Here is a 14,679-nt window from a genome sequence, read left to right on the forward strand (position 1 = left end):
TTAGGAAGCGACCATGGGAGTCTTCTCCTCGGCACCCGGGACAACGGGCTCCGTGGTGGTGCTCTCAAAGTCGGCCTTGGGAGCGGACGGGAAGTCCTTCTCCTCCACCGAGGGGATGGCGGTGTCGGCGGAAGGAGGAGGGGCGGGCTTGGAAACAGCCTCGGGGGAAGCAGAGCGGCGGCCGAGCAGCTGCTGGGCCTTGGCGGTGTAATCTCCCATGTACTGCTTGGTGATGTTGGTGGCCTCAGCGGTGTGCTTGCTGGCGACAGTACGGAACTGGTTGGTCTGCTGGTTGATCACCTCACCGGCGCGGTTAAGCTGGGCGTCAATGAGCTCCTGGTTGGAGGTGTAGAGGAGAGGGACCATGAAGAGCGCGGTGGTGGCAATCAAAGAAAGGCCCCAGAAGGGAACGATCTTGACGAGGTAGTAGGCAATGAAGGAACCGATGAAGGCCTGTGGTAAGAAATTGCGTCAGTCTGAATGATGTCAAGAATTATGGAGAGGGTCACGCGAGCAGCTTACAGCAGCAGAAGCACCAATGTTCTCGGCGAAGACGATGCGCTGAGCCTCAATGACGAAGAAGTTGACCAGCTCGTGAACGTCTCCTATGGCGGCATCGAGCGTCTCTCTGGGAATGACGTGGTAGCGTCTGGGGCGGAGCTGGGTAGCAAGGCCGTTGTTGAGGACGAGCTTGCCGGCGACCTCGGCAAGGACGGTGGTGCCGAGCACCATCCAGGTGAGCTTCAAGCTGTATCGCAGAACATCGAGATAACGGGCAGCGAAGATGAGGGCGACGATGGAGGAGTAGGCAATGGCCGAGGCACCTGTGGAGTTGGTTTGTCAGTCGGGGTCGGGGGCCAGAAGGAGTCCGAGCTATCACGTACGAGGATTGTTCCACGAGATAAGCTCGAAGAAGAAGGAGTGGTAGTGAGTCAAGGGCTGGCCGGTGGCAGCGGGGTTGGCGGGCGTCTTGCGAGAGGCAGCGAGGTTGCCAAACTCATTGGAGGTCTTTGCAGACTGGTCTTTGACACTCTGGGCGACGGGGCCTGAAAGGGAGGATTCTGGTCAGTATTTGACGATGCGCCACAAAGACGTCATGGGAGGGAGACGTGGGGAAATTAAGACGTACCGGTAGCAACCTGCTGGTAGGCAGCGGCAGCGTCTGGGAGGGAATTGTTAGCTTATCGGGGTCGCTGGCGATGGGGATTGGAGCTTGAAACACTACTCGCACAAGTTAGCCGGATGTTCGCAGGAGGGGAGCAGATCTGGAGCGGGAATGGCGGGATCTCGGGGGGACAGCGATAACGTACCTTACTCTCCTTGGTAGCCTGGATGTAGGAGGTACCGTTGGCAGAAGGAGCCGTGGTAGGGGCGTCCGGGAAGTCAGACATTGTGTGTGATCGCAACGAGGATTCTGGCGATGTATGTGTGGTGTTGTTGTTTAGAAGAGGAAATACTGCGGTCGGGCAGTTGCGGATGAGAGGGAGGTGTCGTGTGAGGGTGGAGTTGCTAGAAAGCTACCTTGTTTGCGTTTCAAGAAACCGAAGCTTGCGTAGGATGGAAGAGAGGAGCTTTGGTAAGAAGCAAGTGGCAGAAGCTTTGGAGTATCGAGAAGTTCTTGAGATGTAGGAAAAAGTTTGTAGGTAGGTAGGTAGGTAGGAGGAGAAGAGAGGAAGGCCAGGTGTTTTTGTTGCAATGATGTGTGTAGCCTGTAGGTAAGGTAGGTCTGGAAGCTCAGGCAGAGGTGTAAACCGGAAAGGTGAGGGCGTGTGTTTGTGAGTGTGTGGGTGGGTAAGGTCCTGGTGGGTGCAAGACTGGCAGCAGGAGGTGGAAGGCCAGGGAAAAAGCACGGACAGGGAAGGGGGAGAGGGAAAGAAAGAAAAAAAAAAAAAAAAAACTTTGTGTGTGTGAGAGAGGTGGCCCGGTTGGTAAGGTAGGAAGGTAAGGTACGAATATTGGCGCTGCTGCTGCTGCTGCTGCTTCCTTTGCTGGTGGTGCTGCTCCTGGATGACAGTGATGTAAATGAAGATCAAGAAGAAAGGAGCACCGCAGAGCCCACTGGGAGCGTCCGTGCCAACGCCAGACCAGGCTTGCCAGGACAAGCCCAGGGCGGCGTGGAGCAGAGCAACAGTGACAGGACTACAAAGTACAAAGTACTGCGTAAGAAATGACCCGAGAAGGAGGAGGAGGAGCAATGGGAAACTCCATCAGTCCGTCACCTCCGTCCCGTCTGGGAATTTGACAAGAGGCAGTGACGCTGTTGTCTCCCAAACAGGGCCTACTAGCCGGGGAAAAGACCCACGGAGAGGAGCTTTCTCTCCCTTATTTCACCCTCCCGTCTAAGGTACTTCGTTCTGCTCATCCTACACTATTTTTTTGCACTACCAGTACTCCGTACTCCGTATACGAACACCTACTCAAGCACTCAAGGTATCGCACTGCAGCACGAATACCAATGACTGCATAGTGGAGAGAGAGACGGCGAGCACACGCAGCAGTAGCACGCAGCACGCAGACGGAGAACGAAAAAAAAGAGAGAGGGGCGGCGGGTCGGGGTGTGGCTAGTGCCCGTACGTTACTGCGTACTGCTGCGTACCCAGCTTGGTTTCCGACCTGTGATGACGCAAAAGCTATGCCACAGCAACCAATCACTCGGTACCCATGGACTACCTCCCAAGGGGCCCCCAAGACGCGCTCCAAGGGGCTCGGCCGCCATACAATTGCTACGCCGTGTCCGCCAATGACGATGTATCATGTCAGTCTCCCCTCCCCTCCCCTCCGTCTTTGGCGTCATCCCACTGCGTAGCGTCCATCGTTGGCCGCTAGTTATGCAGCCGGCATGTGACGTGCTCCTGCATTTTCCTCTCTTCCTCCCATTGCTGCCAGTCTTGTTGCTAACACAGGTCTAGAATTAGCTGCCCACCAGGTATTCCACCTAATGACTGCAGCGGCTGAAGCGACCGGGGAGCATCTCCAAATCCTGGAAATCCTGAAACCATGGCATTTCGCTGATATCTGATGCTGCCCGCCACCCTCTCAGTCTCTTCGCATCAGCGCCAGGCCGTTATGTCCTCATCACCGTGCCACAACTGTTCAGGACAGATGGGGCCACCCACGCAAGCCACCATATTCCCGTTCCAGGTTGTGTCATTACCAAAGAAGCCAGCCTGTTCATTCACCCAACCCTCCTCTCGTGGCACATTACCCAAAGAGGTTGGAGAAGCACACTACGCAGGTATTACTCTTGTACCCACGATAATTGAGCCTGGTCCTAGCTTCACAAGCAACACACAAGCTACCCACTCCCTAGCGCCGCCGTGTGGCCCGTCCACTTTCAGCCCGTCCACCACTCCCATGCAACCACAAGAAAAAACTCACGATATCACCTCGACCCTCCCATACAGTACAACTTCAAAGAGCCTTCTTATCCGTTGCTTAGACGCCCAACCTCTGAATCCAGGACATCCCGAGCACACATGAAAGCTAACGACCTGCCAGCACATCACGTATAGCTTCTGAGATACGACAGCTAGGGCTGCCTTGCCTCAAGCTAGGTCACCGTATTTCTGCCACCGGCAACTTCTGCCACTGGCAACGACCAATCCACCGTTGCAAAAGAAGCTACAGCCATCAGACGAATCCATCTCTACCTCACTTACTATTCAAGCATAGGCAAGCCACAAAACAACATCAGTCGTAGCTCACACCGGCCGTCCGTGACCGTCACCCCGCGCCGGCCGTGGACCGGATCTGAACGCCCGGTCTTTGCGGCACGTGCTCCAGGCTCCCCAGCATCCTTTCCCTACACGTGCCCAACGCTGCCAGCGGGCCTGATAAGATGGACGAAACCATGGTCTTTATTCTGTCACTTGACACTTGACATGTTTTTCCAAGTGACAAGGCAACTAGAGCCATTCCCCTTCACAGACCACGTGTACCATTTCATTTTATTTTTTTTATCTATCGTAGTTGTGGCTGCTGCTGCATCTATCCAGCCGTGAAAAAAGGGCTTCCAAAACCCGCCCATGCGAGAATGTCTCGGTCAGACACACGGAAAAACAGTCAAACGGAGAGAGAAAATAACGTATCGATATTCCCCATCCTCCCAAAAAAGTGACTCATCAGTCTCTTAGACAACGATATCAGAAAAAAAAAGTACGTAAACAGAGCATCGAGAAAAAAGCTCTTTCTCCTCTCCCAAATCCACTTCTTACCACAGCAACATGCCCTCCAAACTAGCAATATCCCAGTCTCCTTTCTGCCCCCCCCCCCCACCACCCTGGTGTCGTATCTGCGCCACAGCTATCACATGTGAAAAAAAAAACCACAACACCATCCACCATCGTAGCATCGCACCGCCACACTTTGAGGGTCCCCACGCTCCCAGCACAGACAGAACAACATGGGGTGCCTACCCAAGAAGCCAAGCAAAACCCAAAACTGCTGCAGATGCAACATCAAAGGACCCACGATGTTGCCGAAACGGGTCAAAAGAAAAAGGGGTTCGCCCTTTTCTGGTCCCCGCCACGGGCATGGGTTAACTCACAGACCACTGATAAGGGTAGCTTGCACTTTAGGTACAGCTCTACACTACTCAGTACGATTACACTCAAATGCTATATTGCCCAAAGGCTAATCAACACGGAAGAGGACACATTGCCAGTCACTTTGCAGCGTATGGTGAACTGGTTCATGGTATTGATGATTATCCCTTCATGACTTTGGATTTCTTTCCCACTGGTATTCTGATACTATCTGTACTCTGACTAAAAAAAAGTCCTGCTCCTCCGACAAAACCTCCAAATCCCTCTCTACTCATGAGGGGGGAGGGGGAGAGAGAGGATTAAAAAAAAAGAACAATCAAACAAATGGGGCCGACGGACATCCCTAGTTTCATAAAGGGCGGAGACGATAATCCGTCCGCTCTCGCCGTCGGGGTCTGGACAGTGCCCTTTCCTCAACTCCGATGCCATGAATGGTATGAATGGAATAATAAAAATCAGTAAACAGTCTAGAATGCCAATGCCGTGCAATGAGTTGTTGGTTTCGAAAAGAAGAAGAAGAAGAAAAATGCTCCCTTAGGCGAGGAGCAGGCCTACTTCCACAGATGCAAAAAGCCGCCATATCGCCCTGTCATTTTGGAATGCAGTGATGAAGGTGTGACAAGCAGACGGGCCTGGTACCCGCTGAGAGAACCAGAATGCAAAATGATCTAGATGCTCCGAATGCTCCTCTAATTTTATTGTGTTTGGAACGCCGATGTGATCGTGAAAGAGGTCGAACAGGGTCCTGATTATCTCCTCCAGCCCCAGAAGCCTCCCGCCGCGGGCGCGGGAGCTGCTGCGGCTGCTGCTGGGGCGGACGTCGGCGTGGCAGGTTTGACGGGCTCTGCCGCTGCTCCCGTGAGGCGACCAAAGACACCCATGGCGGCTGATGCTGCCGTTCCTGCCGCCGTTGCCGCAGATTGTGACTGTGATGCCTCTCCGGTAACGAGGCTGTATGCCTTTCTCAAGCTCTCAAGCTTCTGTTTCGTCTCTTCGGCCTCTTGCCTGGCGATAGCTTCGGAAGTCTTGGCCTGCACGAGCTCCAATAGCAACGCCTCGTGCTGGTCGTCCGTCGGTGGCGGGGCCGGTACGGGAGGCGGTGCCTGTGTAGCCGGTGGTGGTGTCGAGTCGTGAGGCTTCGGCATTGATGAGGAACGCTTGCTGAATATCGATCCGGCTTGGGACGGAGTTGACTTGCTCCTACCAAGTTTCAATTCCCTCAAACCGCTCGCACCACTTGCGGAACTTTTCCTCACAGGCGAATCACCATCGGGCTGAGTATTACTCTCCGCACCGGCGGCAGATGCCCGCGCCCTCATCGTGTGAATTTGCTTCTCCAGTCGCTGTTTGTCCTGGTGCAAGATGCGTGTATGCGAGTGGGATTCCCGCACTTGATCCTTGAGGGTCGTAATTTCTTGTTCTAGGTCGTGCATTTTCCGGTTGTAGTCCTGCGATTGTGATACCGCGCTGGCGAGCTGGTCCTTGAGTTGCTGCAATTCCTGTTGCATTTGCGATTTGGATTCGCCTCTGGACATCCTATGTTCGACACTGCCGCTACCATGGCGTCCGAATCGTTCTTCGACATTGTCGAGGAGTTGTGATAGGTCTCCTGGTGACGGAGTATCTTGCTCGCCTGTCTTGGCAGTGGACACATCTCCCTCGCCTCCCTCGCGTGCCTCATTTGCGGGGTCATCGGTCGCCTTGAGAGTATCGACGCTCGCATCGGTACCGACAGAGTCGTTGCTGGCCTTCTTGCGCAGACCGTCCAGTAGCGACCGGACGGCCTGCTTATCGTCCTCGCGCTGTTCCCGTTCCTTCTGGAGTTCGTTGGCGAGCGATGCATGGTTTCGTTGCAATTCGGTCAATGCAGTGAGGAGGTCTTCGATCTGGGTGTGCAATGCATTCTCCTTATTGTTCTTGCCGCCATTGAAGGCCTTGCCGCCGCTAGGGATGGGGGTCGATTCGCGGATGGATGCGCTGTCGGTGTTTGATGAATCTCGGGAGACGGTGGTGGCTTCGGTGGATGCAGAACTGAGAACGCTGACGGAGCTGGCTTCCATCGAATTGAGGGTGGAGGCCAGGCTCTGCTTCGATGTGCTCCTGCGCAGCATGCTCAAAGGCCGTGACGGAGCGGTGAGGCCCGGGCTGAGGGTGGAGGAGGACTTCGGGGAGATGATGGTGGAGGAAGCCCAAATGCGGCCGAGGAATCGGGAGGCTGCAGTGGTCACGTCGGAGGAACGCGCCGCATTAGCGCTAGCAATTTGCGCGTCTCTGTACCCCTGCTCCAACTGTAGCAATGTCTCTCTGGTGACAACGCCCGATAAACTGACAAAGTCCTGCACAAATTCATCTGCGTTGTAATGGTAGCAATCCCACAGACCCCTCGAAAGGAGAAGTTGCATGACATCCTCGAGCTCGGTGCACGCTAAAATCCGGGCCTGATTCTTCTGCATCAGGGATAGGGCGACCCGCATCAGGGTCTCCGGGGCCCCCTCGGCAAAGATGACATCGTAGATGCGAAACAGCATCGGCAGGGGACATGTAACAGCAAAAAAGCTGAGGAACCATTGTGAAACGTACGCCGGATCGACTTGCAATTCCTCCAGATGGTTCGATACTGGTGTCATGTGCTCTCGAAGAAGCTCTCGAAACTGGTAGATGCGGACATGCAGCCCTGACAGGTCTGGCAGGAAACAGCTTCGCAGATCATATCGTTCCATCAATCTGCCCATCTCAATGTTAGCCTCAACGTTGCATTTGCATTTGCATCGAAACCTTGTTTTGCTTTTTCTCTCGGACCCCTTTTCCCAGGAAATCGGGTGAGGGGGGTCGGGCAGCCGGTTGGGTTTGCTTTTTGGGATTTTGACACGTACCGGACTAAAACACAAAATGCCTGTTTATCGGGCATGTGCATCAAGAGAGGGCCAACGAGAAACGCCAGCCCTTGACAGTAACCGATCTTCGTATCGTAGAGACTGAAGCATTTGAGCACCCGTCCGAGCATGCGTTGTCCGTCGCCCTCGGGGTCGCGAAACATGTCAACTCCAGGGAAACTCCGACCAAGGTCTTTGCCGATAATAGGCTCGTAGGGACTCGACTCGCCCGTGAATCGCTCGTATTGTTCCTCGAGTGCAGAATCTCTTGCGCCTGCCATGCTTTGCCATACGACGCCTCGTAGCGGAGGGGGAATGCCTTTGCGGATCTTGTTCGATAGAAGCGTTGGCAATCGAGCAGCCGTCTGTTGATAGTCCTTGACCAACGCGGCGTAGAACTCGAGATCGGTCATTGGTGGCGGCGGGAGCATCGAGTATCGCAAGGCCGGGGGTGTTGGCCCGTGGACCATGTGTCGTAATTGTGCCATTGATGGCGGTCTCGGGCGATTGGAAGCGGCCACTTGTTCTACGGCTTGAACTTTGATGGTCTTGGGGTTCGTCGCCAGCTTATCATTCTCCTGCTCTAGCATAGCCAGCAACATGGCTGTAGACTAGGAATTGTAAGCCTCGACAAAGTTGCTATTGGAGTCACCTCAGCATGCACTTACTCTGTCTGTATCCGCGTCCCTAGGTTCTTGTGCTTCGGATTTCTGCAGTTCGTCCCAGTTGACTTCCTCCTCGTCCTCTTCTTCTTCTTCTTCCTCTTCGTCAACGACGGGCCTCTTGAATTCTATGGGCGTCTCGAGTAGGGTGCCCCTAGCTGGTAGTGAGGTGATACGGTCTCCCTCTTCTTCGGCTTCGTCCTCGCAGTCCACAAGCTCGTCTTGGAGATTCCGCGTAGCGCTCGTAACAGGCAACGGTGTCGTAGGGTAACTCGGTGGGGTGTCGTCGGTCTCGTCCTCTGGCTGGTCCTGGGTCTTGACCTCTAGCGTCTCTGTCGGGAAGGGAAGCTTTTCAATCTTGACGGTACTAGGTCTCCTTCTCGGGGGTGAATCGGGGCCAACATTGGTGTCGAGGGTTAGAGCAGGCGGCTCGGAAAGCCTAACAGTGACCATGGAATCGTGGGCCAACATCTTGGGCGTCGTCTCCCGGTGGTCGTCGTCGTCGTCTTGGTTGGCGTTGGCGGCGGCGGCGGCGGCGGCGGCGGGTCTCGTGTCGGATTTGGCATGCGTCAGCTCGGTGTTGTGGTCGACCTCATCCCGTTGCTGCAGCGCCAGGTCCATGGCCAGGCCGCCCGACTGCTTGATTGGTGTTTTGGCCACAAGAAATCACAGTGGTGACTGGAATGTGGAACTCGTCGAAGGTGATCCCACAGTATGCGTAGGACGGTCAACGACGACGAGTGCGCGCAGCCGTGGCGCTGTTTCCAAGACGCATAAAATCGCAGGCCAATCTCGTCTCTCGACAAGTTTCCCGAATTCGAGGTTCGATGTGGTTCAACGTTGTCGGTGGGCGGCTCGCGAGCCGAAAGACTGTCGTACCCAATGAACTGCGTACGGGGTAGGGGGGAGAAGGGCGAGCGGCAGGAGAATGAATTGGAAAGCCACAAGCAATGCGGATGATCAGGGATGTGCACAAGGTTGGCAGCGGTAACACAGCAAGCAGAGAGAACAAGACTCGGTGCGGGTAGTGGTTGTGTCCAACAAAGTGACTGGCTGGCTGCTGCTTGCTGCAACGGCGGGTGGGTGTGGCTTTGGGTCCCGAAATATCTCCTCCAACGGTTTCCTTGTTCGATGGAGAGCAAGGGGGTATCGAGTAACGAACGACACGGCAGCGCAGCAGCGGGAGGGGGGGAAAAAGAAAACGGGCGGAATCCACAGATGAGCAGCCTCCTTGAACGAGCAGCGAGCGAAGTCGGGGGGAGGATGATGAGTAGGTAAGCCTAGGACAGCCGAGAGGGCAAAGGGCAAACTTTGAGAGTTTGAATGGGAATTGGAGGGAGAACCAGGAACTTGGAAGAATCAACCTGGAAGAATCAAGAAAGGATTGGACGGCAACAGGAGGGGATTGGGATTGGGTCTGCAGGCGCGTCAGTCAACTTGGTCAAGTGCTCCTGTGGTTATGTCGTTTCATCGAGGGGCCAAGGACGCTGAAACGCTGGGGTGGGCGGCCCAGGGTAGGTGGATGCCGATGGATTGGCAATTGCAGCCTCTCGAATCTCCTGGGCAGCACCTCAGTCTATTCTTGCAAAGTAGGGCAGCAGCGGATAGCTTCTTCCTCTGTTATCCGTCGGTACTTCCTCCACTTGCACCTTGGATTTACGACTGCAGGCCCTGTGCCACTGGGAGACGTGGACTTGGGAAGGGGGAAGTGGTCACTGAGAGACACGAGAGAGAGGCAGCCACAGCTGAGCAGTCAGGCAGTGGCAGTTCAGACGTTGCCAGGGCCAAAGTGTTCGCCTCTTCTAGCGCGCATAGCTTGGAAAGCTCGAGTGTGTGCTTTACCTAAGATCACCGCGGATACCAAGAGGCGTTTGTTTCCAAGCCCGGTCGATCCCCAAGGGCTTGGTGGCGGTTTTTGGTGGTGGTGGTGCAGTGGTGGTCTCATGGAGTAGTAAAAACGTCTAGGTCTGATGGATTGGCAAGAATGCGGGATGTGCGACAGGGGGGGGACAGAGGGGAGGGAGTGCGGGTGATGATCAGATGAGATTGGGTTGCGTTGGCAATGGGGATTGGGCGAATCTCGACTGGTCTGGAATGAAGTGAGCGGTCAAAGGGGGACTCGGGAATCCATGCTGGGGAAAGGGAACTACGGATAGATCATAGGAGCCCTGCTGTGGCATGTTCTTCCCGCTTGTATTCTTCCCTTTCATCGGTTGAGTAGGTATGGCATTCAATGGTCACATCACAGGGCGGGTATGAGAGAAAGGGAGCCTGCAAACAAGATGCTTTGCGTGTACCAAGTATGCCCACGGATAACGATTGCCCGTAATGCAGCTAGGCAGCCTCAGATGCCATGGAGGGAGTTGGCAAACGGCGCGATGCCCGGGTAAGAAGCGTTTAATTGATGACAACATTTTCTTTCATATGAGCCGGATAGCAAGAGAGGGGAACTCAATTTCCCAAGGGGCGGGCACCGGGGGTAAGGGTTCACAAACGAAAAACCGCGAATCCCACGCGCTCATTCGCCCTCTTGTCTGACGTGTAACCCGGGAATTGTTTACATCACTTCGTCACTCACCTACCAAGGTATCCGTATCTTGATCATGAACACATCAATTGTACGGACCATGGCAATTCCTATCAGCAAACCCCCTATTTCTAGCACCAACGGTCAAAAAGGATCTACATCACTATTTATCTGTTGGATCATGGCTGGCCAGACCAACCCAAGAGAAAATACAACGAAATCATCTCGAAAGCTCGGACGAAATTAGCAGCAGAAAAGGCACGCGTGTGAAAAAAAAAAAAAGCAGCCACTTTCTGCAAGGTACGGGACCGCTAGCACCCATCAGCAATCCAATCACGGCCCCCGCCCCCCCCCCCCTTCCTGCAGGCTGCAGCAACCTGCACAGAAACAAGCTTCCACGCGTGCTGCACGACGGCAGGCACATTTCCGTGATCCCATCCCATCCTCACCCAGTGTCCAACCTCCAGAAGGCTCTCTTGATGGCCCGCCGAATGGCAAAACGCTGGAAGTAAATACGCCGGCGGGGAGCTTTCGGGATCCACTCTGTTCATCATTTCGTGATTTTTTCCCTCCCTCCTCCCATTTGCCGGGTATTACCGAGTACCCAACCGCATCCACAAACGCCCAGCCCAACGAGCGGTCCCAAGGGGTCCTTCCTTGGCTTCAGCCTTTCACAGTATCCGTATGATGTATCCGCAAGCCTGTTGAATATCCATGATCTACGAATGATGTAGTCAACCCAAGGTACGAATACACAACATGCCTACGTAGGATGTCATCACTACAGAGTATGCCTCTCCGCTGCCTACCTTTGAATATCATTTTCACAAGATCTTCTTGAATACCCAGACTCCATGTACACACAGACACTACGGCTCAGATCCCGTAGCTTCCATCCAGAACCTGCATATCCCAAATCTTTTTCAAACCGATGGGACAGGGGCACCGCACCACAGCTCCAGCCCACGGCCCTTCGGAATACCCACAGACGTGTAAAAGTATGCCACTCACTCGGGACAGGCGCGAGATGGTGTATAAACCTGCCGTGTATAGGAGATTGTCAAGTCCTCCTTACGCCACCTGCCTGTCGTACTTGCGCGAGCCCCAAGCGCAGACCTAAACCTGCGGGGGTGTTGGACGGATAAATCCAACTTTGACAAGTTCCCGCAAAGGGGATGGCTTCTAGTCAGGAGACATGCGCATACATTGTGATTCTACAGTGTGACACGCCCTTGGTTGCTGACTGGGTTGAGGACAATGTGATGCTATAGGGACATGTGCCTCTTAACCAATAACCCCCGTCCACGAGTGACCTCATCGTGTTGTGTTAGTTGGTGCCTGCAAAGCCGCATAGAAACGCATAGCATGGCACGGCCGTCGATGAAGCTGTCTCGGTATCGGTTGTCACCGGCCCGAGTCAAAACATATCGATCACGGGGTCGTGAGGATCCTTCAAGCACACACATAGTGACAATTGACAAGAGAACATGGCGCTTGCCCTTTGAAATGATCCAATCTTCGATTCGTCTCATCCACCTCTTTCGAGCCAATGTGCTTCCCCTATGCCGACCTATTTAACACACAGTATGCCGCAACTCCATCGGCTCCAAAGAGTATAGTCTATGCAAACTTGGCTGACGGCCTCCTCTAAATCCATCAAACGCCGCGCAATTGCACCTCGTACAGCTCCAAACGCAACAAAGTTTGTAGCGGAAATCTCCAGCTATGGCTCTCCAACGTAGAGGGTGCCAGCGGGAGAACCCGCCACCCGCGCCAAAAACTGTGACTTTTTTTTTCTTTCATACATTTCCCTAGGGTCCGGAACGCCGCCATGTTACCCAATGGCCGAGGCCGATCCATGTCGCTTCCTCGCGCCTTGATCATGATAGAGACATGCCCTGCTGCTGATGTGCTCCGGGCATGTTCTGCATTTGCATGGGCCGTTGAGCTTGAGCCATGGCGGGGCTCGCGTGGTGGCTCGGCGGCCGCTGACCTTGTCCCTGCTGCCCCGGTTGACCCTGAGGGCGGCCCGCGGCCTGGAACGGTGGCTCCTTCTTGGGGTCCGCATTTGGAAACAGCGCTTGAAGCTTTCTGTACAGCTCAGATAGGTATTTGGATCGTTCCTCGCGGTCTGTCATCGGGTCTGGATTGTTCTCGGGAATGTCGCCTGGCGGGGTTGAATTTCGGATCTTGAGCGCCATATTCAGTGGCGGGGAGGACAGGTAAGCGGGCGATGGAGGAACCTGGACGTTTCCCTTGCGATCGGCCAAAGCGGCTAGGTATGCGAGATTCGCTTGAAGTCGTCGCATACAACTGTGAAGAACGATGTCAGTCTTCCTTTGTTTTCCACCTCATATCTGTCTCAGTGACTTACTGGCTGTAGTCCTGCTGAACCGACCCTTCTTCTTGGGTCGGTTTCCTTGCCTGATCTCCTTCTCCTGGTGTCTCTTTCTTCAACTCGCTCAGCGTGTGTTGCAACTGCATTGACTCGAACAACAGCTCTTGGTTGATCTCCAACAGCAGTGAGAACCTCTCCTGTTCGCGGGACTCGCTACCGGGACTAAGGGGCGTCGACACCGACGATGTGCCATTTGCAGTCGCGTTCTGGTTATGTTGAGGGAATGTCGGGGTCTGGGGGGTCGTCACGGACGCGATGGAAGCCGAGTGCTGGTGCGCTGAAGCCGCAGGAGTCTGGCCATGTGACTGAGGTTGCGACGTGGGATAGTGCTGCTGTTGTTGCTGTTGCGCGTGCTGTTGTTGAGGCTGGTTTTGCTGACGTTGTTGTTGCTGCGCTTGCTGCTGTTGGTGTTGTTGTTGCTGCTGCTGCTGCTGCTGCTGCTGTTGCTGTTGCTGTTGCTGTTGCTGTTGATGTTGCTGTTGATGTTGTGCTTGTTGTTGCTGATGCTGTTGTTGCTGGTTTTGCGATTGTGGCGGCTGCTGTTGCTGACCCTGTTGTTGCTGGTGATGTTGCTGGTTCTGCTGGTGTTGCTGCTGAGGGTTCTGGGGATGTTGAGGTTGGTGCTGCTGATGCTGCTGTTGTTGCTGTTGCTGCATCGCATTGTTTGGAGAGCCTTGTCCACCTTGCGCCGCGCTCATCGGCCTCTGAGGTGTCGAGCCCAACTGCATGCCGCCTTGGTTTCCATGATTTCCTTGTCCCTGCCCTTGCTGCTGCTGGTGTGCCTGCTGCGCTTGCATGCGCTGCTGCATCATCATCTGCTGCTGTTGTTGAGGCGTCATGCCCGCCGCGTTCATCGGGAAGCCTTGCATTCCTCCAAAGTTGGGATGCTGGCCGCCCGGCGCGGGCATGTTGCCGCCGTATGGATTGCCCTGGTAAGGGTTTTGGAAGCCCACTGGTAGATACATTGATGTTAGCAAACGCGTGTTTCCGTGGATAGATGCTGGAAGATACTGCGGTGCCATGTCGTTTGGCGGGTGTGTGTTGACGATGATGATGACGATGGTGACGGAGTGACTGCAAGACAGACGCGATCTCGTGGCACCACGATCTTTGTCTCGATCATCGACGGGCAACACATGCTGCCACGGGGCAGCATCAGAGGGCGTGACGCAGATACGAGACTCTCTGACCGATGGCAGACGTGGACACACACGGGGAGAGACAGGGCAAGGAAGGGGGGAGCTCACTTTGACCATTGGCAGCCATGTGTGGCATGCCGGCGTTCTGCATCATGCCTGCAGGGCCAGCGCCCGACATCATGGCGGGATTGGGACCGCCGACGAAGCCGGGCTGGCCTCCGGGCATACCAGCGAATTGATTAGGGTTGTACATCATCTGCTGGCCCGGCTGGGTTGGGACAGAGCCTGGCTGCATGTGAGGGTTCTGGTTTGGAGGTGGGGCGCCGGTGTTGAAGTTCGGAGGGACATTGGAGAAGCCGTAGCCGGGAGCGTACATGGCTGGGACGGGATGGGATAGGATGGGCGCGGAGCTATTATTATTATTATGGTTTTGGGGGGTCGGGGCTTGCTTGACGCGACGGTCCCAAGGAACAGGTCGAACGGGGGGGTCCCAAGGGGCCTAGTCGAGAAGAGCGTGTGAGCGTGTATCCGTACGG

At 54.9% G+C, this 14,679-nt stretch overlaps 3 protein-coding genes across 3 annotated transcripts; all 3 read right to left on the minus strand.

Annotated features, from left to right (window-relative positions):
* BDZ83DRAFT_716688 (Reticulon-domain-containing protein) lies at positions 1 to 1,391 on the minus strand (the record flags this gene model as incomplete). The annotated part of the gene is made up of 5 exons (XM_060511870.1): positions 1 to 453; positions 523 to 824; positions 885 to 1,046; positions 1,130 to 1,162; positions 1,316 to 1,391. The coding sequence occupies 5 exons, from the start codon at positions 1,389 to 1,391 to the stop codon at positions 1 to 3; spliced, it is 1,026 nt and encodes a 341-aa protein (XP_060368980.1).
* A 3,902-nt stretch (positions 1,392 to 5,293) lies between these two features.
* On the minus strand, positions 5,294 to 8,532 carry BDZ83DRAFT_569318 (TBC domain-containing protein; the record flags this gene model as incomplete). Its single annotated transcript, XM_060504177.1, has 3 exons — positions 5,294 to 7,268; positions 7,418 to 8,028; positions 8,086 to 8,532. 3 exons carry the CDS (start codon positions 8,530 to 8,532, stop codon positions 5,294 to 5,296), a joined length of 3,033 nt encoding a protein of 1,010 aa, XP_060368981.1.
* Positions 8,533 to 12,486: 3,954 nt separating this feature from the next.
* Positions 12,487 to 13,660, minus strand: BDZ83DRAFT_569378 (uncharacterized protein; the record flags this gene model as incomplete). The annotated part of the gene is made up of 2 exons (XM_060504186.1): positions 12,487 to 12,919; positions 12,981 to 13,660. The coding sequence occupies 2 exons, from the start codon at positions 13,658 to 13,660 to the stop codon at positions 12,487 to 12,489; spliced, it is 1,113 nt and encodes a 370-aa protein (XP_060368982.1).
* Positions 13,661 to 14,679: the final 1,019 nt, after the last annotated feature.

The sequence above is a fragment of the Colletotrichum acutatum genome, assembly GCF_030867785.1.
Source record: "Colletotrichum acutatum strain CBS 112980 chromosome Unknown BDZ83scaffold_14, whole genome shotgun sequence".
NCBI lineage: Eukaryota > Fungi > Ascomycota > Sordariomycetes > Glomerellales > Glomerellaceae > Colletotrichum > Colletotrichum acutatum.